Source organism: Arvicola amphibius, chromosome 6 (assembly GCF_903992535.2).
Source record: "Arvicola amphibius chromosome 6, mArvAmp1.2, whole genome shotgun sequence".
NCBI lineage: Eukaryota > Metazoa > Chordata > Mammalia > Rodentia > Cricetidae > Arvicola > Arvicola amphibius.
In genome coordinates this window covers 119,641,927-119,664,432 of record NC_052052.2, presented here as the reverse complement: position 1 = coordinate 119,664,432, position 22,506 = coordinate 119,641,927, and the positions used below count along the sequence as shown (strand labels likewise).

Genomic DNA, 22,506 nt, shown 5'->3' with positions numbered 1-22,506 from the left:
TAAAGAGTGGGAGGAAAGACTGTAGAAGTCAGAGGGGATGGAGGATACCAGGAGAATATGGCTCACTGAATCAATTAAGCAGGGCTCATAAGAACTCATAGAGACTGAAGTGGCAAGCACAGGGCTTGCATGGGTCAGCACCAAATCCTCTACCTGTCTGTTATGGCTGTTAGTTTGGTGTTTTTGTGGGACTCCTAATTGTGGGAGAAGACCTGTCTCTGACTCTTTTGCCCATATTTGGGACTCTTTTCCTTCTGTTGGGTTGCCTTGTCCAGCCTCAATTTGAGGTCATTTGTTTTGTTTTGTTATTTTGTTTTTGTTTATAAGACAGGGTTTCTCTGTGTAGCTTTGGAGCCTGTTCTGGAAATCGCTTTGTAGATCAAGCTGGCCTCAAACTCACAGAGGTCTGCCTGCCTCTGCCTCCGAGTGCTGGGATTAAAGGCATATGCTACCACTGCCTGGCCAATATGAGATCTTTTACCTTGTTGTATTGTGTTTTGTTTTGTTGTGTTTGGTTATTGTCTCTTTGAGGCCTGCCCTTTTCTGAATGGAAACAGAGGGGAGTGGATTTAGGGAAGAGGGGAGGTGGAGGGGAAGTTGTGAGGAGTAAATGGAGGAGAAACTGTGGTCAGGATTTATTGTATGAGAGAAGATCTATTTTCAATTAAAAATGGCCAAACATTTCATCTATCTATCTATCTATCTATCTATCTATCTATCTATCTATCTATCTATCCATCTTTATCTGTCTATTGTGTGTGGGCATGCAAGTATCATAGAGTTTATGGGGATGTCAGAGGAACACTTGTGAGGGTCAGTTGTCTCCTTCCTGTAAACTCTGGAGATCAAACTCAAGTTGTTGGATGTTTTTGGAAGAAGGATTCTTCCATAGGTTTTAAACAATTTTAATGATTATTGTTTATTATTTTATGTGTATTGGTGTCTTTCCTGTATGTTTGTATGCCCACCGTATATATGAGCTGCCTGTAAAAGCCAGAAGAAAGTTTTAGAGTTTCCTGGGATTGTAGCTACAGATGATTGTGAGCCACCATGTGGATGCTGGCAACTGAACCTGGGTCTTCTAGAAGTGCGGCAGGGTAGAGAGTGTTCTTACCTGCTGACTTATCTCCTTTGCAACCCAATAGTATTTTTAAAAAGTATTTAATGAAATTTGCATAATTAAACATTGTATTAATTATTATGTAGTGTAAATTGCAACAAAGATTAGCAGTATAGAAGCCTAGATATACTTGATAGTTTTTCTCTTTCTCTTTTTTCTCTCTTTCCTTCTTTCTTTCATTTGTTCTCTTTTTTCTTCCTTTCTTTTCTTTTCTTTATTATTATTTTTTTACAATACCTGCAAGGGATGCTTTGTTAGTAACAGATCAACAAAATTTGAGAATTAAGATGTAACTAAAGTGTGTTTTGCATTTAATAACAGTACTTTCCTTCCATTCTCCTATGAACCATTTGGTAGAATCGGTAGCATTAAAAAATGCCCTTGTGTGGAGGCTCATCTGGTGTGCTGATTAGTTTTTATTTCAACTGACACAACCTGGAGTCATCTAGGAAGAGAGAACCTCAACTGAGGAATTAATTTTCCAGATCAGATTGACCTATAGCTGTGTCCATGAGAGACTGTCTTGATTGACAAGTGGGAAGTCCTTCCCTTTGTGGGTGGTACCATCCCTATGCAGGTGGGTCTGGGCTGTAGAAGAAAGTTATCAGGGCATGAACCCAAAAGTAGGTCCTCATGGTTTCTGCTGCAGTTCCTGCCCTGACTTTCCTTAATAATAGATCGGATCTGGAAGTGTAAACCAAATAAACTCTATTCTCCACTAAGTCGATTTTACTCAGAGCATTTAATCATAGCAATAGAATAATACACCCGGAGTCTGCTGTAAAGCTCACCTCTATAAGAGGCCTTTCAGCATAACCTGAGATTTGGAAAGGATACCTGTATGCCATGACATATTCATTACACACATGCAACTTTTCTCTTTTTGCGATTATTTGGATTGGGTTTGAATGTAGCCCCAAGAGTTCCTATTTCGGAAGTTTAGTCCTCACCTCAGTATGACAATGTTGGGATATGGTGGTACATGTAAGAGGTAGAATATAGTGGAAATGGAAGATGGAAGTTGGTTGGGTCATGAGAGTATTGGTCCTCAAAATAAATAAGGTGGTTCTCGTGGGATCCCAGTTCTCATTAGAATAATGAAGCCCTGCTTTCTGTCCTCGTGTTTCACAGTGTGGTTGATCCCTCTTGCATATGCTTCTTGCCCTGTAATGGTGTTCCCCATGAAGTCCTCACTGGGCCTAAGCTGATGCTGCTGGTTTACCCCCCAAACCTCTAAGATGTGAAGTAAATAAACCCCTGTTCTGAAGTAGTGTCATGAGCTTCATGTTTCTTAAAGTATTTTTCATATGTCTCCAGAAAGGTCACGAACTCATCTGGTGCTTTTATTTCTAGAGCTTCAAAGGATGACATAGTCTCTTTTTTTAAAGATATTTGCTAAGTTACACTCCTTCAGTTGTTGAAAATCAAAACAAAATACAGCTCATGAAAGAAACTTAAAATTGTTTGGAAAAAGCATTTGAAAGTATGAAGGCATTTCAGAATCATGTTCTAATGTATTAAACTGTATTGTTTAGAAATAGTACAGAAAAAGAATAGAGTATAATGATGATTATAATATATAATATTATATAATTGTATTTAGGGCTTTTGGGTGAAGGTTTTAAGAGATTTTTTAAATCTATTTTTATGTACTTATACTTTATTTTTACTTATTCTTCTGAGAATACATTTTGACAGACTATGTTCAGTAAATGTTTCTTACACTTGAAGGATACAGAATCTATTTAATAGCATACATTTACAAAAAATAATATAACCATTATTTTCTTGACTGCAGCAGTTCAAGTAATTGATCAAGATTTTATATTTGCATAAACATGCTTCATTTATCCTGGGATTATTTTATGGACTCTTACAATGTGAGGATTTTATTAAAATGAAAGTATTATTATGTGGGAAAAGTTGTTGAAGATTTGGAAGTTCCTCAAAAAAATTTAATTAATTTTTACCTCTTTCTTCAGCTTGCAGCCATTTGTGATGTGTTTGTGGAAAACTATGTCCCTGGCAAACTTTCTGAGATGGGCCTAGGGTATGAAGATATAGACAAGATTGCTCCTCATATCATCTACTGTTCCATCACAGGTACTTCAACCCCATGCTATCCTTAGTGAGATATTTTTCTTCTATAAGAAACCTGCATTCCTTCTCCAAAACCACAGAGTCTGCTGAACAGAACTGTTAAGGACCTAAATTGGACATTTTCATAGATTTATTGGTTATTTGTATTTCTCTGAATTGGCAAACCCACAGTTGTACATAACTATAGTTAGGATCAAAGGGTTTTCTGGGCCTCGAAACCTCGAGTTTTCTTCCAATTCTCAAATTCTGTAGTTTTTTTTAAAAAAATATTTATTTTATGTATATGCAGTCAAATGCTCTACCACTGAGTTATACCCTCATGACGATTTTATGTATATGAGTGACCTGTCTTCATGCTCACCAGAAGAGAGAATCGGATACCATTACATATTGTTGTGAACCACCATGTGGTTGCTGGGAATTGAACTCAGGACCTCTGGAAGAGCAGCTAGGGCTCTTAGTCACTGAGCCATTTATCCAATTCTCTGTACTTTTTTTTTGACCCAGGGTCTCATGTAGGCCTGAACTTTCTATGTGTAGTCAAGGATGGTCTTAAACTCCTGATCCTCCGGTCTTTATTTTCTGAGTGCTAGGCTTATGAGTATGTGTGCTACCACAGTGGCCTCAAATTGTGAGATTTAATGAAGAAAAGGTCTTGGAGAAAGATTATATACCACAGTAGTTCTCAGCTAAGAGGAAAATGGATGTAGCACATGATTTTTAGTGGTAGTGTGAGGGGATTAGGGAGATATGGAGCAAGGCATTCTGGAGTAAAACCCCTCTCATCTATCTCTATTTCCTTTCACTGCTACCTCTTGATGACTGTTAGCATAATATCTAGACATTGTCCTGAATTGCTAAGGGACCTGAGGCTACATAACTATTTCATAGTAAATAGTTTTAAAACCCAAGCTTCTTACATTAAAAATGTTAAACGCTGTTAGATACCACAGAAATGCAAATCAAGCCTGCATTGAGTTTCTGCCTCAACCCCCACCCCCCCGTCAGAATGGCTACCCTTTAAGGAAACAGGCAATAAAACACTTTGGTGGGGGTGCAGGGAGGAGAGGAAAACTCATACATTTTTGGTGAGAATATAAGTTTTGTGGAAATTAATAAGGACAGCACCTCAAAAACCTAAAATAATGTATGTTTCTGCTATACCACTCCTGGGTCTATGCCAAAATGGATTAAAGTCAGCATATGTTAGAGATATCTAATAGGGTGTATTACTGCACTATTCACAACAGTCTTATGGAATCAGTGTAGTTTGACCAGCAACACATAAACAGACAAAGAAAATGTAGTGTGCCGACATAATTAAGTTTTAATTAGCTATAAAGAAGAAAGAAATCATGTCAATTGTAGAAAAATGGATGAAACTAGAGATCATTTTGTTAAACAAAATGAGACTCAGAAAGACAAATATTGCATGTTTTCTCTTACATGTTTAATCTAAAGTTTTAAAAACATAAAATCAGAAGAGAGGCCATTTGGAAAGAGGAATAAAGATCATCAGGATGGGTTTGGAAGTTGTGCTATGGGTAAATACAATCCAAATATATACATAAATGAAAATTACATCATAAACTCCATTATTGTGTAAATTATTATATGATAAATCCCCTAGGCTTCTTCATTTAATATTAAGTGATTCTTTACCTTCCATACCTCGCAGTCTTCTAAAATGCTGTGATGAAACACCATGACCAGAACAACTTGGGAAGGAAAGGGTCTATTTCATCTTAGAGCTTGTATTTCAACATCCAAGTAAATCAGGGAAGGAACTTAAGGCAGGAACCTGGAAAGTAGAGGCCACAGAGGAGTCCTGCTTACTGGCTTGCTCCTCATGACTTGCTCAGTCTACTTTCTTATAGCGCACAGGACCACGGTGGCACCGGCAACAGTAAGATGGGCCCTACCACGTCAGTAATCAAGAAAACGCACCACAGGCTTGCCACTGGCCAAGCTGGTGGGATCGTTTTTTTCAGCTGAGGTTCCCATTTCCTCATGACTTAGCTTGTGTTGCACTAACAGAAAACTGGCCAGCACAAGTGCTGACATACACTTATAATGACAGGATGTTGAGCCCTCTACCTGAGATTTGTTTTGGCTGCTCTCTTTTGTTTGTTGTTAAAAATATTGGAACCAGTAGAAGTCAGGAGCAAAGCAGCTATTCAGAAAGTCTAGTGACCAGACCATTTGAAAGCAAAAGTCTTCTTCGAGTTGTGAGTTTGTGTGGGTATAAAGCAAGGCTCATTTCCTTTGTAGAAGTTTGTCATTCTTGCTAGGTTTTTTCTTAATTTTTTTAAAATAAGACTGATTATACCAGTCTAAGGTTGCCTATGTCATCATGGGGATTATTGTCTTTCCTGGCATTTCTCAGTGTTGCTACTGTGTTGTCAGTGCTGCCCAAGTCCAATTCTGACCCCTTTGGAGTTGGCTGTATTACTGATGGGAGTAATGTTCAAATGCCTCGGATTTGCTTTAATGAAGCCTGACAGTTGTATAGTGGAAATTGTCCCAATCGGTAAAATCTGGCCTGCTGAACAAAAATGCTAAACTGATTTCAAAGGCTTGATAATTTTTATTTCAGTGGTCCTTATAATTTCATAGGAAGCAGAATGTGAACAGTAGGGGGCAGTGTTTAAAAAGCTATTGTTCGCTAGCAATTACTTTTTGCAAAAATTGCAGTGCTTTTTGTGAACCTGTGTAGGGCAATTCTCTAATGGCACAGATTTATATTTTGTAAATGGAAGATTTTTAAAAATTATATTATTATTATTATTAATAATATTTTAATTTAAAAGATTTTAAAAATTATTATTAACATTTAAATGATTAATGAAAAATCATGAAAAAATTAAATGAAAAATGATCACTCTATACCTCTCTATAGTTGTAGATCTACAAAGGTACTTCTCTTAACGATGTAAAGTTGTGCCTTTGGAGCATGTTTTTAATAAAAAAGTTTAACAGATGAATTCTTTCCATTACACTTAAAAATATTTTTTTTCTTTATTGATCACTACATTACCCTTTCCTTCTAGAAGGATAAACATGGCAGTACTTGACTAGATGGAATTTTGGTGGGAATAGTGAATACTCTTTAGTAAAACTTCTTTTGGGGCAGGGAATTCAGGAAAGGAGGTGGCTTGTAAAATGAAATTTTGATTTTGGTACTCCATCATTAGCATCTTCTTAATCTCCATTCTCTATGGATAAGATGTAAAAATTTTTCTTTCTTTCTTTCTTTCTTTCTTTCTTTCTTTCTTTCTTTCTTTCTTCCTTCCTTCCTTCCTTCCTTCCTTCCTTCCTTTCTTTCTGTTTTTCTGTCTTTTTTTTTTTTGTTGTTGTTGCTTGTTTTATTGAGACAGGATTTTTCTGTAGCTTGTGGAGCCTGTCCTGGAACTAGCTCTTGTAGACCATGCTGACTTTGAACTCACAGAGATCTGCCTGCATTTGCCTCCCGAGTGCTGGGATTAAAGGCGTGGGCCACCACTACCAGGCATAGAATTTCTTTTGAGGAAGGGTCTGGCAAGGGATGCTAAGGACTCAATTCAGAGAACATACCCAAGCGTTTAGACTTACTCTTTACTTTTAAGTAGAAAACACATTGGAACATGCCTTTGAAACATATATTAGAACAAAATGCTAAGAATAGAAAAGATAGTTTTTAATAAGAACCACAGCATTGTATTTCCTTGTTACATATTAAGGCTTAATGAATGATGTGAGTGTGCTATGTCAGAAACATAGATAATCACATTTGTGTTTTTATTCTGCATCAGATTTATCAAGTATCATAAATTTACAAGGTATGACAGTTTTGTTGGCAATGATTAGTTGAGCAGCCCATTCTGCTTGATAGTTCTAGTGGAGCTAAATGCAAGTTATTTTAACACAATATTTTTTTACTAGTATTATCTCTCAGATCAGAGTGTTCATTCCACATCTCAGTGAATCTCTATATATGTGTATTATAGAATGATTTCAAAGGGGTTCAAAAGGCCATAGCAGAATGAAAGGAATTTCAAAGAAGCCTGAGAAGCAGAACTGATAGAGATGGAAAGAATCTATGGGATAACAAATTGATGTGTAGATTTGCTGATGAGTCAGTTTGCAGGGCCCAAGCTGAGCTGCAGAATGAGGTATAGTGGACTCTATAGAGGCAACGGACAGGACTGGATCTAGACAGATGAGCAGCTGGGTGGACAGATAGCAGTTCAGAGGGCTATGTCAACAGTGAGAATGGAGCTGAGCTGAAGTCCCTGGGATAGTCAGGAGCTCTCTACCTGACCATCCCTGAATGTACAGCAGGTTGTACTGTGACAGGTTGGTAGGACCCGCGTACCCTTGCAATGTTGTGTCCCCTTGTTTATGTTAAGATGAGGAAGTTATACCCTTTTATCAGTCTGGTATGTCTGACAAGTTCTTGGGCCTGTTTATTTACTTGCTTATTTAATACGGTTTTAATATCCTGCTTACTTATATAGTCCCTATTTTCTTAATATATTTATAGGGTTGGGCCTTTTTTAACCTTAGGAATGAATTGTTTATCAGCCTGTGCTTTGTGATAGGGACTGGACAGATGGTGTTGTGTACATGTCCACCAAGGCACAGAGTGAAATGCTGACTGCGAAATGGAGTTGGTACAATGTAAACGGAGGTTTCTCTCCTGCCTGCCTGTTCCCGAATTGTTGCGGGAGCTCCTTCTGCTCCTTTAGCCAATAGCCGCTGAGATACCAGCCCATTGGGGCGTGGTCTCTCTTTTTAAAAAATGCGGCCACTTCCCTCCGCTCGCTCTCTGGCTTCCGGCTCCGCTTCTGACGACTAGGCTCCCTTCCTGATTGCGCAGAGGGCTGTTGTCTGGGACGGTGATCTGTAAGTTTTTTCCCCTTTAAATAAATAACCATTCTATTAATCATAATTCCAAACTGGTGTGGGATTGTTTGTGATTTACACCATCATCTGGCGCCCAACGTTTGGTTTTAGGACCCCTCCTTTCCCCGCTCGGCTGCCTGCCGCCAGCGCGGCTTGGCGCGAGCCCTCCTTGTGCGTGGAGACAGCGTTTAATGTAAATTACACACAGTGGCTTTTCTTGCTGAAATTCTTTATATTTTCTCTTTACACGCCTCAGATTGACTCCAAGTCCCCACGCACCCTATCGTTTGCCTCCCCACGTGGATTTAAACTCCACAGGCCGGCACAGTCTCTGCCCGCCTGGCCTACTCTTTTCTGAGACGCTTTTAAATCTCCCTTGCAAGCGCAGCGCTTGGGTGGCGCAAACCAGTTTGCAGGCGGTTGCCGAAAAACTGCAACCCCTCAGGGCGACTCTGTCACGTGGAGGCCATACACAGCTGCGGCTTCCAGGTCGCTCTTCTTTTCCCTTGGATTCTGGGTTTCTAGTTCTGTGTGTGGAATTGATTTAATTACATTTTCTTTGTTGAGCAACTCGCATTTCCCAGTTTTTAACAAATACTAAGGCGGACACTGAAACAGGACCCCGTTTTAGTCAACTTTGCAGCGGTTCTAGTCGCGACTCTGCAACAGCACCACCGGCTGGATAATAGGTAATATGGCAGTTTTCGTTTCCAATGCAAATTTTACTGTTTTGTTTATTAATACATTGGACTATATCATGCAAGGTTTATATGATTATGGGGATACCTTAATTTGCTTGTTACTAGGTTTCAGTTTTATTTTCCATATTCTATCATTAAGGAAGAATAAGGCACTCGTAAGAACGATACAATCTCTACGGACTAATAATGAACAACTAGTAGAAAGGATTAAAATTATTGAAAATCAGAGGTTATCTGAACAAGTGGATACTATGATAGACAAAATTGACTCCATATCCAAGGGTACTAGGAAGTTACCTGAAAGGGTTCAGGCTGTTGAATTTGATGTTCAGACGTTATCACAAAGTTTTGATAAGGTAACAGACAGAATGTACCTCCAAGATGGGAATCTACATGATATACAAGAAAAGTTTAAAGAGGACATATTATCTTTGAAGGAAAAAATTAAAACTTTGGAAACACAAGTACAGAATAGAGACCAAAAATTTGATACCTTAGTGAAATCACTAGAAACACATACAGGTCAGGAGATTCAGGATTTAAGAGAGATGATGATAAAAAGATTTGAAAAGATTGAAGAACTTATTGGAGCTGGTGAACAGAGTAAGGAGGCACAAGGACAGGCTACAATGCCACCACCAGCTATTAGAACTGGCTTACCCAGGGTTTTAGCAACATACCCTGTAATTAATTCTGACAAAGCATCAACTTCCAAAGGCTCAAAGGGAGTCAAAGATGCTAGATGGAAGCCAATAGAACTGAATGATCTAAAAGAAATTAAGCAGGCTGTTGTTAATTATGGCTTGCACTCTGCATTTGTTAAGGAAATGATAAAGACTTGGGCCTCTAATGTCAGAGCTACCCCCCATGATTTCTCTCAGTTAGTGTCTGCAGTTTTAGATGATGGACCTTCCTTGATGTTTGGAATTTATTTCAGAGAAGAATCCAAACATATGGAACAGCAAGGAAGAGCAAAAGGTGTGGAGGTTTCCCAAGATCAAATTCTTGGTGTAGGAGCATATGCTGATCCACAGGTCCAAGCTCTTTACGACGAAGAAGTATTATGTCTATGTCACCAAGCAGCCTTAAATGCTTGGAATAGGATACAAGATCCAGCGAAAAGGGTCGAATCATATACAAGGATTAGGCAGGGACAGAGAGAACCCTTTATTGACTTTTTGCAAAGATTAATTAAGGCTCTGGACATAGGGGTAACAGACCCAGAAGCTAGACGAATACTTCTTGAATCTCTAGCTTTTGAAAATGCAAATGTAGATTGCAAAAAGATAATTGGGCCTTTAAAGTCTAGATCAGCACCTATGGATGAATGGATTCAGCATACGATGAATGTTGAGACATTTAGCTATAATGATGAATCTTGGGTAGGAGAAGCAATTTCCAAAGCAATGAGGAGACATCAAACTGCCAGGTGTTTTAATTGTGGTAAATTAGGGCATCTGCAAAGGGATTGCAGACAAAGAACTTCTAGGAATAATATCTCTTCTGGGAATGACAAAAATAGGAGACCTCGGCCTTCAGGTATATGTAGGAGATGCGGTAAAGGCCGACATTGGTCCAACGAATGCAGGTCAACAACAGACAGACAAGGAAACCCGATACCATCGGGAAACCCCTTGAGGGGCCTCTCGCAGGCCCCCAAGCCAACAGTGGCCCAGTCATTCCCAGTCACAGTGGAGAACGTGCCTCACCAAGAAAACTAAAAGCTCCAATTTCTGCTGTAAAAAGTAATACTGGTCTAAATAATGAATTACATGTGGAGGACGAGTCAAAAAATCCAGTAGGACAGAGTAAACGTATATTTTGGCAGACTTCTATTAATGATCAAAGACCAAAGCTAAGAGTCTGTATAAATGGCATTTTTATTGAAGGCTTATTAGACACAGGTGCGGATGTAAGTATCATTACTCCAGAATCTTGGCATCCGAATTGGCCTCTTCAAGAGGTAGATGTTCAGTTCCTGGGAATTGGAACCCTGTCTCGTGTAAAACAAAGCACAAGATGGGTCGAATGCATAGGGCCTGAAGGGCAAATAGGAAGACTAAGGCCATATATAGCCAATATTGCAATAAATTTATGGGGCCGTGACCTGCTACAACAATGGAATACCCAGATTAACATTCCTGCAGTCTCAGGAACTCATAATTCTGGGAAGGATGTAATAAAGTACCATGCACAAAGGTCACCAGCCATTCAGGCTGTACAAGAACATAAAGCAACTAACAAACCTTTAGAGGTACCAACAGCTCTACCTTTAAAATGGCTAACCGAGAAGCCAATATGGGTTAAACAATGGCCTTTAGCTGAAGATAAATTACAGGCATTGGAACAGCTGGTACAAGAGCAACTAGATGCTCACCATATTGAGGAATCAACCAGCCCTTGGAATTCTCCTGTGTTTGTTGTAAAAAAGAAATCTGGTAAATGGAGAATGGTGACAGATCTAAGAGCTGTCAACAAGGTAATTCAACCTATGGGCCCACTACAATCTGGAATTCCTTTGCCTTCTCTATTACCAAAAGGATGGCCTCTTATAGTTATTGATTTGAAAGATTGTTTTTTCACTATACCTTTACAAGAAAAGGATAGAGAAAAATTTGCCTTCACAGTGCCTACTTATAATAATTCTCAGCCTACTAAGAGATATCAATGGACTGTCCTCCCACAGGGGATGCTCAATAGTCCCACATTGTGCCAATATTTTGTAAGTAAGCCATTGGAAATAATTCGTAAACAATTTCCCAAGTCAATAATTTATCATTATATGGATGACATTTTGTTATCTGATTCAAATAAAGATACTTTAGAAAGGATGTTTGAAGAAGTAAAGAAAGTCTTGCCTAAATGGGGATTACAAATTGCCCCTGAAAAAATTCAAAGAGGAAATTCTATTAATTACCTAGGTTACAGAATAGGGTTAGAGAAAATTAAAACGCAAAAGGCACAAATTAGGAGAGACAGGTTACAGACTCTTAATGACTTCCAAAGATTGTTAGGAGACATTTCCAGTCTACGACCAGCTGTTGGGATAACACCTGATCTAATAGTTCATTTAAACAAAACCTTAGATGGTGATAAAGATTTGAATAGTCCCAGAAAACTGACAGCTGAAGCAGAAAAGGAACTGACAATGATTGAGGAAAAATTACAGGAGGCACATGTGGATAGGGTGAACCCAAATCTTAGCTGCATCCTAGTCATATTGCCTTCCAGAATTTCTCCTACAGGGATTTTAATGCAGAGGGAAGATACTATTTTAGAGTGGATATTTATGCCTAATAAACCAAGTAAAAAATTAAAAACTTATGTGGAAAAAGTCTCTGAATTAATTATAAAAGGTAAGCTGAGACTTCGTCAACTAGCAGGTATAGACCCAGCAGAAATTATAGTGCCTTTTACTACTGAGGAAATAAAAAAGTTATGGGAAGACAATGAACCATGGCAAAGAGCTTGTGCTAATTTTTTGGGAGAAATTAACAGCAACTATCCCAAAAGTGATAGACTTAATCTCATAAAGAGAACTTCTTGGATTCTTCCTAGAATTGTACGTGATGCTCCAATAACTGGAGCCCGTACGTTTTATACTGATGCAAATAAGTCAGGGAAAGCTGGTTACAAGTCAGATGAATTGAGTAAGGTGGAACAAAGCCCTTATAATTCTGTCCAAAAGGCAGAATTATATGCCATTCTTATGGTGCTAAGGGACTTTAAAGAACCTCTTAATATAGTTACAGATTCACAATATGCTGAAAGAGTTATCTTGCATATTGAAACTGCTGAATTTATTCCAGATGACACAGAGTTGACTTCATTGTTTATCCAGGTACAAGATATAATTAGGAATAGGCTTTGTCCAATGTACATAACACACATCCGGTCCCATACGGGTCTGCCTGGTCCTCTAGCACAAGGTAATGCAGAGATTGATCAATTATTGATTGGAAGTGTGTTGAAGGCCTCAGAATTTCATAAAAAGCATCATGTCAATAGTAAAGGCCTAAAGAAAGAATTTTCCATTACATGGCAACAAGCTAAGGACATTATAAAGAGATGTCCTACTTGTTCTTTCTATAATCAAACACCGTTGCCTGCAGGGAGTAACCCAAAGGGTACTCAAAGGAATGAAATCTGGCAGATGGATGTGTTTCACTTTATGGAATTTGGTAAATTAAAATATGTACACCACACCATAGACACATATTCAGGTTTTCAATGGGCTACTGCCCTGAGCTCAGAAAAGGCCGATTCAGTAATCACACATTTATTAGAAGTTATGGCCATCATGGGTATACCTGCACAAATAAAGACAGACAATGGTCCAGCATATGTATCTAAGAAAATGAAACGCTTTTTTGATTATTATAATATAAAACACATTACAGGTATACCAAATAATCCTACAGGTCAGGCAGTTATAGAAAGATCAAATCGTACTATAAAGGATATGCTGAACAAACAAAAAGGGACGGAAAATACCCCCAGAAATAGATTGCATAATGCTTTATTAACCTTGAATTTTCTTAACGCTAATGAGAAAGGAACAACAGCGGCAGAAAGACATTGGATAATGGAAAAGTCTGCTGAACTAAATCAACCAATTTATTTCAAAGATGTGCTGACCTCTCAATGGAAGCCAGGAGATGTGCTGCGTTGGGGAAGGGGTTTTGCTCTTGTCTCCACAGGAGAGGAAAAATTGTGGATACCATCAAAATTAATAAAGGTTCGGTTTGAAGAGGAGAAGCCCCTTGGAAAAGAAAAATAATTCATTCACAAGGATGATGATCATACTGATGGTAAGAAAAGCATATAGGTTGGGGGCAGGGTTCTTTTCTTATCTCCACAGGAAACCACTCATCTTCAAAGAACTTAAGGGACCCTGGATATTTAAATACTGATGGATGGACACTAGTTACAACCTAATATGGATCAACACAGAACCTGAATAGGTTTAGTAAGTATAAAACAATTTTTAAATATATATATATATATACATTACTATGCTTTTATTTATATGTATATAGAGCTGGTTTTGGAGTTGGACTATGGCTCAGTCCTTCTTCAATTCCAAGCCTGTTGATAAGAGATATCTCAGAGATTCTGTCTCAGGTCAGGAGCCATGAAATGGGACAGAATAATAATAGTAATAATAATGATGATGATGATGATGATACTTGATAAACTTTCTTTGCCTTTCCTCATATCTGTGTCTGTCTTTATTATACCTTCCATCGAATATATATGTCTGTATATGTCTTTGTAGATAATGTTTACCTTTCCTGTAACAAACAAAAAATTTTCCTTCAGTAATCTTTGAAGTTTCCAGGATGAAGATGGGGCCCCACAACATCAATTTCACCTGGTTACTATGACGTCATGTTTTTAATAGCGCTAAAATTAGACCTTTTTTTTTTTGGTTTTTTTTTGGTACCAACTACACAAGACAGTTTCAAATGGTGTACAATTTTGACAACACTCTGGCCGGACCTCCTCAAAACACTCAGAGGCTAGTTACAATTTCCTCGACCAAATGTTATTCTGGGAATTTTACCATCATTTGCTTTCATGGGACCCCCTGAGAAGAACGTCGCCCCCATGTCAGCTAGAAGCAATCTTAGAGGACGACGCCCCCTCTCCCAACAGAGTTTGCCCTCTGGTTTAGGGACATCATTTAGTAGTTGGTATAGGGTTGAGGGGATGGGGGAGGTATTATATGGACTCAGGGGTGTTTATGAAACAAAAAAGGGGGGGGGAATTACCTGGTTTGATGGGATGATTGGTATTTGTGAATTATTGTTATTAGAAAATTGCATTGGTGTTGATTCTTGTATATTGAACATTGTATGTGAGTATGCTTCTACCTCTATTGTATGAGAGTATGCTTCTAACTCTGTTTAAAACAATTGTCATATTGAGATATTTATCATATTGCAATGTACATTTCTACCTCTGATGTTATTTGTATAATGACATTGTTTACGTTTGGGGATATTGTCCTCATTTATTGCACAGTTGTTTATTGTCTTAGTCTTTAAGTTAGATAGGTATTGAGAATTATATAGATTAGTAGTCATCTATGTTTGTCATTTATAATTAGACTAATCAGGTTCGTTAGATAAATAGAGATTATACTCAGAATAGATAGATAATCTTCAACCTCTTCAAAGAGCTGTAGAAAATGGCCTTTAATTTAACTCAGAGTTTCATGGTAGACAAATAATTTGGTAGTGAGACACAATTGCTCCTGGCAACACCAATCTATTCCTGAGAGAATGTTGAGCACCAAAGACACTCCACGTGGAGCCTTTCTTCTTGGCGGAACTGGCCTTTGGGCAAAGAAATGCCCATACCTCAACCACTGACAGATACAGAGCATCCATAAATGGATAAAACAGGACTGTCATATCTTGCCAAGACAGGGTAAGATAGTTCTGAAAAGTTTCTTGCCTTTGAAAATGGTATGTCAGTTACATTAGGCCTTAGCCAAAGTTGGTTGCTTCAACGCTGCAAACGTGACTTTGGGTGATTGTCCAGGTAGCTAGTTGTCTCTGTGATTTGTTACATGTTTTAGAAGTTGTTTGAATGCACTTCCTAATTACTCAGGTAACTTTATTTTCCTTCTCAGATCTTCGATGGGGTTGAAGACTATATAAATGTAGTTACTTTCCTCTCATGACTTGGCCAAGTTATTTATTATACAAGACTTAAGCTAGTTGGAATAGGATATCTGTGCTTATTGTATATAATTTCATAGTAGGTTTAGAACTCTCTTACTTAAACAAAAGGGGGAGGTGTTGCGGGAGCTCCTTCTGCTCCTTTAGCCAATAGCCGCTGAGATACCAGCCCATTGGGGCGTGGTCTCTCTTTTTAAAAAATGCGGCCACTTCCCTCCGCTCGCTCTCTGGCTTCCGGCTCCGCTTCTGACGACTAGGCTCCCTTCCTGATTGCGCAGAGGGCTGTTGTCTGGGACGGTGATCTGTAAGTTTTTTCCCCTTTAAATAAATAACCATTCTATTAATCATAATTCCAAACTGGTGTGGGATTGTTTGTGATTTACACCATCACCGAATAACCACTCAGAGGCTTATATTAATTATGAATATCTAACTCATGGCTCATGCTTATTACTAACTCTAGCATTTAAATTAATCCATTTCTTTTAATCTATGTTTTGCCATGTGGCCGTGGCATTACTGATCTGCTGGCATCTTGCTTCATGGGCAGCTGGCTGGTATATCCCAGATTCCACCTTTCTCCTATATTTCTGCTGATTTCCTGCCTGGCTCTATCCTGCCTTTCCATAGGTCAAATCAGCTTTATTTATCAGCCAGTGAGAGCAACACATATTTACAGTGTACAGAAAGACATCCCACAGCAGTACAAAGCAATGCACAGTTTGAAAAACTACGGATTTAGACAATATAAAGTAACTTAGAGTAGCCTGATCTCACCAAATGTATTTTTCAAACAATTTATGGTAGAACCATTTCCCAGCAGTGTGAAGAAAGGCAATGAGCTTTAGGTTTATTCTATATATTGAAAAAATTTCAAGTACGAAAATTCAAACTTGAAAATATTATAGGTTTTAAAACTATTATAGGAGAATATATTCATGAGTGGAGTGTAGGGAAGGGCTTTGTAGAAAACACAGAGTACAAACCACAAAGAAAAATGTTGGTCAATTTGACTACTTTTTAAAATTAAATATTTTTATGCATCAAAGGTACCACTAAAAAGTTGAGATAAGTCATAAAGTCTTAGAATACAAATCTAGAACAAAAAAGAGAGATCTTTCAAATTAAATATGGAAAAGAGATCCAGTTCAACAGAAAAAAGAACAAGCTCCTAATAAAGGAAACAAAATTAGCAAATGTGATACTAAGTCTCATTCTTCTTCAGAAAAATACCAAATTAAAGAGATACACTTCACACTCACATGTAGCACAAGTTCTAATTGATCTTATTAATAAAAACCCAGAGTCAGTTATTAGGTGGAGAAAGCTGAAAGATTAGGGAAGCAGAGCAGCCAACTGTTGGAGTTCTTACCTCTAGGAAATCCTCAAACCAAAGTGGGCAAGATCGTGTCTCCATGAATCCCCAGACTGAATGCCGTCTCTAGAAAACTCCAGACTGAATCCTGAGCTCCTGTCTCTTACCACCTTCACTTCCTCACTAGTGCTGGGATTAAAGGTGTGAGCCAATACCACTTGGCTCTGTTTCTCTTTTAGACTGATTCAATATTGTGTAGCCCTGGGTAGCCTTGAACTCACAGAGATCCATCTGCCAATGTCTCCCGAGTGCTGGGATTAAAGGTGTGTGCCACTACTGCCTGGCCTCTATAGCTAACTAGTGTGGCTAGCTCCACATTCTGATATTCAGGTAAACTTTATTTGTTAAAGCACAAACAAAATATCACCACACTCACAAGTTTGGCAAACATTTAAGTCTAGCATCAATTATATGAGCAGCCCCATGAAGCCTTTGTACATTGCTAGTAAAAACATATGCTGACTGATTTTATGTCAACTTGATACAAGCTAGAGTCATTTGAGAGATGGCAACCTCACTTGAGAAAATGCTTCCATAAGATGGGGGGTCTAGCAAAGCCTGTAGAGCATTTATTTTCTCAATTAGTGACTGATGGGGGAGGGTCCAGCCATTGTGGGTGGTACCACCCCTGGGCTGGTGGTCCTGGGTTCTATAGGAAAGCAGGTTGAGCAAGCCATGAGAAGCAAGGTAGTAAGCAACATCCCTTCATGGTTTCTGCATCAGCTCTTGAATTCAGGTTCCTTCCCTGTTTGTGTTTTTGTCTGGACTTCCTTCAGTGATGGACTATGATGTGGAAATGTAAGCTAAATGAACTCTTTCCTCCCCATATTTCTTTTTGCCATGTTTCATCATAGCAATTGTAAATATAACTATTGATAGGACTTTTGGTATATCTGATAGGAAGCCATTTAAAAAGTCTTATGAAATTGTACCTGTAACCTACAATTTTATGATGTGGGATTCCCTTCTGTATGCTGCGAATATGTTTTATTTCCATTGGTTAATAAAGAAGCTGCTTTGGCCTATGGCAGGGCAGAATATAATAAGATGATAAAATCCAAACAGAGATAGAGGAGAAAAGAAGGCAAAGTCAGGGAGACGCCTTGTAGCTGCTGAAGGAGAAGAACACCAGAAATTTACTGATAAGCCACAACCTCGTGATGATACACAGATTAATAGAAATAGGTTAATTTAAAATGTAAGAGCTAGGTAGGAATATGCCTAAGCCATTGGTCAAGCAGTGTTGTAATTAATATAGTTTCTGTGTGATTATTCAGGAATGGGAAACTGGGAAATGAAGGCACAGTCTCTGTTTACAATTGTATTTCTATGTATGTAATATTTCTATGTATTGTAGAAAATGGAAATTTCCTGAATTTTCTACAGTTCAAAAATAAAAGCAGAGAACGATATCAGGAGCCACATGAGGGCAAGGAAGGGATAATAGAGGCAAATATGATCAAAATACATCATAACCATGTATGAAAGTATCAATGAGCCGGGCGGTGGTGGCACACGCCTTTAATCCCAGCACTTGGGAGGCAGAGGCAGGCGGATCTCTGTGAGTTCGAGACCAGCCTGGTCTACAAGAGCTAGTTCCAGGACAGGCTCCAAAGCCACAGAGAAACCCTGTCTCAAAAAATCAAAAAAAAAAAAAGTATCAATGAAACCCATTATTATGTGCTAGTGAAAATTAATTAAATTAAAGTAAACATCTTAATTCTCAGATGATCACATAGCAGTAGACATCATTTTTACATTGAATAAATAATCAATATGGATCTGACAGGTTTTGAAACTAAAAAAATCCCCTTGGTCATCTAACAGAAAGCTACTGATATAAACTGTGAACATTGTGTTGCCTTCTCTTCAGTCAGGAAGTATATTTTTCCCGGAATTTCAGAATGTTGTAGCCATCTGCCTAACCTAATAGTGAGTCTGATATATTTACATTTCATACTAAACACATTATTTAAACAGATGATGATGCCATCTGCAGGAGAAGAGAAATTAGTGAATAATCACAAAATTTCAAAACAGCCCTAAAGTAAGCACTGAGATACACGTCTGCAGCTGTGGGCTGATTCCAGAAAGTGACATTGTACCTCCTGCCGTCCCCTAATGAGTAACCTTTTATCTTCAAATGTTTTCCCCCACACATGCAACAGATGTGCTATAAACAGTCATGTCTTAATTCCCACTCTTCTGTGTAAATCTGCAGTGTTGTGTTGGCCTATTTACCTCCTGGAGGATGAAATCTTGGGAAGGTTCTCTCTATATTTATTGTTAGTATTTCATTTAAAGTATTTTTTAAAAAGCCTAGTCTAATTTAATATTAAAGCTTAAGGTCAGGGCATGATGCTACTACATGCATTCCCAGCACTTGGAAATAAAGATTTCAAGGCCAGTCTCTGTTATATAGCTAGTTGGGAGCTAGTCTACATTGTAGGAGACCCTCTCCCAAAAATAAATATAAAGAAATGAACAACCCCCAGACTGTAGTTTAATTTATGGCTTTCCCTTTTCTCTAGATTGGGCATGCTTTGTTGGAAATTTGAAGTAAGGAAAGGAGGAAAAAACAGGGAGAAAGTCTTAGAAAAATCATAGCCAATTTATTTTCTTCTTTTAAAAATATTTTATTATCTGAGAAAAATATATCATATTTTGACCATATTCACTCCTTCCCCCAACTCTTCCCAGATCAAGCCCCTATTCCATACCCACTCAACTTTGTGTCCTCATTTCTTTTTTAACTCATTTAGTTCACTTAGTGCTGCCTGTATGCTCTTGGGTGTATGGCTTTCCACTGGGATATTTTAACGTTTCAGAGGGCACACACTAAAGAAAATTAACTTTTCATTTCCTGTAGCTCTCAGTATCCATACTCATCAGTTAGTGGGGGGACTGGGTGACCCCTAGCTCGATGCTGGAGTTTTTCTCTTATGCTGTCGCAACTTTGTGTAAACATGAATCCAAAACTGGAGGCTGCTTTATGAAAAATTCTTTAAAGATACATTAATCTAAGAAAAACAAAGGTAGTGGTGACCACTGGTATGCTGTGGAGCTCTGAGAGGTCTGAGAGATCCATGGAGGCCATGAAGGGAAAGGAGTCCACAAAGCCTGAAATAGCTTTAGAACAGCTTTAAAAAACCCTCTTTCCTATAAGGGAAGATTCTTCCAAAGGATGGGCTTATGAAAGAAAATAGGACAAAGCCATTCGAGGTAGTGCTTGACAACCTATAGCCTGGAACTCCTCCATAAATAGTGGCACTGTCACATGTTAGGGTGACATCTGTCAGGGTCCAGTCTCAACAGAGTTCATACATTTCTAGGGGCATATGGATTAGAAAATTAGGTAGAAGGAACAGAGATACAAAAGAAAAATAAAGACAGGTTAAAACTAGGAAGGCTATTCAGCATATATTCAATACTGAATTGCAAATATGTCTGTGTTTCTTTTCCATGTTTATATACCAGATCCAAAAGGGGAGGGGAAGAAGGCGAAGGACTGCTTTGACATGACACAAAGGAGAAACAGAACAATCACTTGCTTCAATATTTGAGACATCAAACAACTATATCCTTAGTTAAGTACTCTGCTGTTTAGACATGTAATAACTACATCTTAGATCAAGTGTGCTGTAGGCAGCCACTCTCTGGGTCAAACCTTCTGTGATCTCCTTGAAAGAATAGGAATAGGAATAGGCTTGAATTCTCTGACCTTTGGCCAGGGTGGAGTGGAACCACCTCTGTGGGGCATCTAAATACCCAAAACACCAAGTAACCACACCCAAGGTCAGGATATCTGGTCACCACACCTGTTATCAATAACTTTGAAAGAGCAAGAGTAGGCTCAAACTCTCTGATCTTTAGTTAAGGTGTAGTGGGCCCACATCTGTGGGTCCCCACAATGGAGCCTCCAAGTCTGCAGCTCCTGCTGCTTACTCTACTCGGAGATCAAAAAGCTCAGGATAACAGGGATGACCACAGCCTACAAACACAACAGTGATGCACAGGTCCAGAACATTGGATGAGGTTTTGCACACATGTGCAGTAGTTTGGAGATCCCTTGGAAACATGTCATTACTGAATAGGCCTGGTCCAGCGAGGAGCCACTGTGGCTGAAGCCTGTGCTGCTTGACCTGCTGGGCGACAAAGAGTGCAGGGGAGCCTACGAGCACAAAGGTCGATCCAGGTGAGCCTCAGGATGGCAGAGCTTGTTCAGAAACCTGCCCCTGGATTCCCTGACTAGCCCTAATATCACTCTGACTCTGGGCAACAGCAGGATATCTGAGATGAATCTCAGCAATAGTCCAGTATTCATGGTGCTTCAGAAACCAGAAACCTTGTACCAGAGCAACGACTCACTGCAATGGATATTTGCATGTAAAGCTGTTGGACAAAAAATATACTATGAGACACATAGTTTCCAGCGCCACTACCACAGCCGAATATTTGATGGAGAGGTGAGAAAGATAGATGCACAGAGTGGTGAACTGGAGGCACGACGGCAGCGATAAGAGAGAGAAGGCTGCAATGGATGGAGGAACATGTCTTCGCTCGGTCGCACCAACCGCGTGGTGTGCAGCAGCCTGGATCTTGCGCAGGCTCAGTTCCTGAACATGCTGCCTAGCCTTGGTCCTGAGCATCTACAGGATATCTGAAATGAAGAACAGTTCATGATCTGAACTGGAAATCTGCAAAACGACCTCTGTGATCCATGTGCTTCCATTAGTGGCCACTGCCCTAGCCTGTGTTGAAGCCTGAGGTTATGTGGATGTCCTTGCTTCTACAGCAGCCAGGGAAGTGTTGATGTTGGTGACCCAAGTTTCTACCAAAGGCTATACAGTTGTTTGTGGAGTGTGCTGCCGCCTGAAGCCATGCTGATTTCTGTGGGCCGTGATGACGTTAGGGGCCATGTTGACATGAGTGGCCTGTGCAACCACCTGAGGCCATGTTGATGTCTGTGGTCTGTGCTGCCCCTGAAATTATGCTGATGTCCTTAGGTGGTGACACGTGGTCCTACTGCAGATAAGTTCTGTGTTGATATCCATAGTTGTGTTACCACCAAAGACCATGTGGATGTCCTTGCCCCGTGCTAGTGTGGACGGTAATGGTGGTGTCTGTGGCATGTGCTTCAACAGAGGGCCATTTTGATGTCTGTCGTCTGTGCTGCTGCTAGAGACCATGCTGATATCTGTGGCACGTAATGATGCTGGAGACCATTTGGAAGTTCCTGATCCATGTTCAGGATGTCTGTAAAGGGCAAAGAAGCTAATTTTGATTTGGTATTGATGACTGCAGACTCACAGTTGGGGAGGGGCATGGAATGCTGCTGTGATAACCCATGGTAGATGTCTGGTCCTCCATCTTTTATGATCTTTCATCTCCTTCTTCTGTGGTATTTCCTGGGCCCTAAGTGTAGGGCTTATGTTGTAGATATATCAGTTGAAGCTGGACATCTTGCAGTCAGCACTTTGTATTTTGAGCAGTTGTAGATTTCTGTGATGGTTTCCATCTGCTAGAAAAACAAGCTTCCTTGATGAGGAGTGAAAACTACAGTTATCTGTGGATGTAAGGGTAGGTATTTAGAATGCCGCAGGGAATTATATTGATTTAGGAAAGTAGTAGTTGTAG

At 39.2% G+C, this 22,506-nt stretch overlaps 1 protein-coding gene across 1 annotated transcript in view; it reads left to right on the top strand.

Annotated features, from left to right (window-relative positions):
- Sugct (succinyl-CoA:glutarate-CoA transferase) overlaps positions 1-22,506 on the top strand; it is a 714,904-nt gene that overhangs the window by 40,255 nt on the left and 652,143 nt on the right. The window contains 1 exon segment of the mRNA XM_038333002.1: positions 3,103-3,223. Coding sequence (XP_038188930.1) covers positions 3,103-3,223 — 121 coding nt within the window.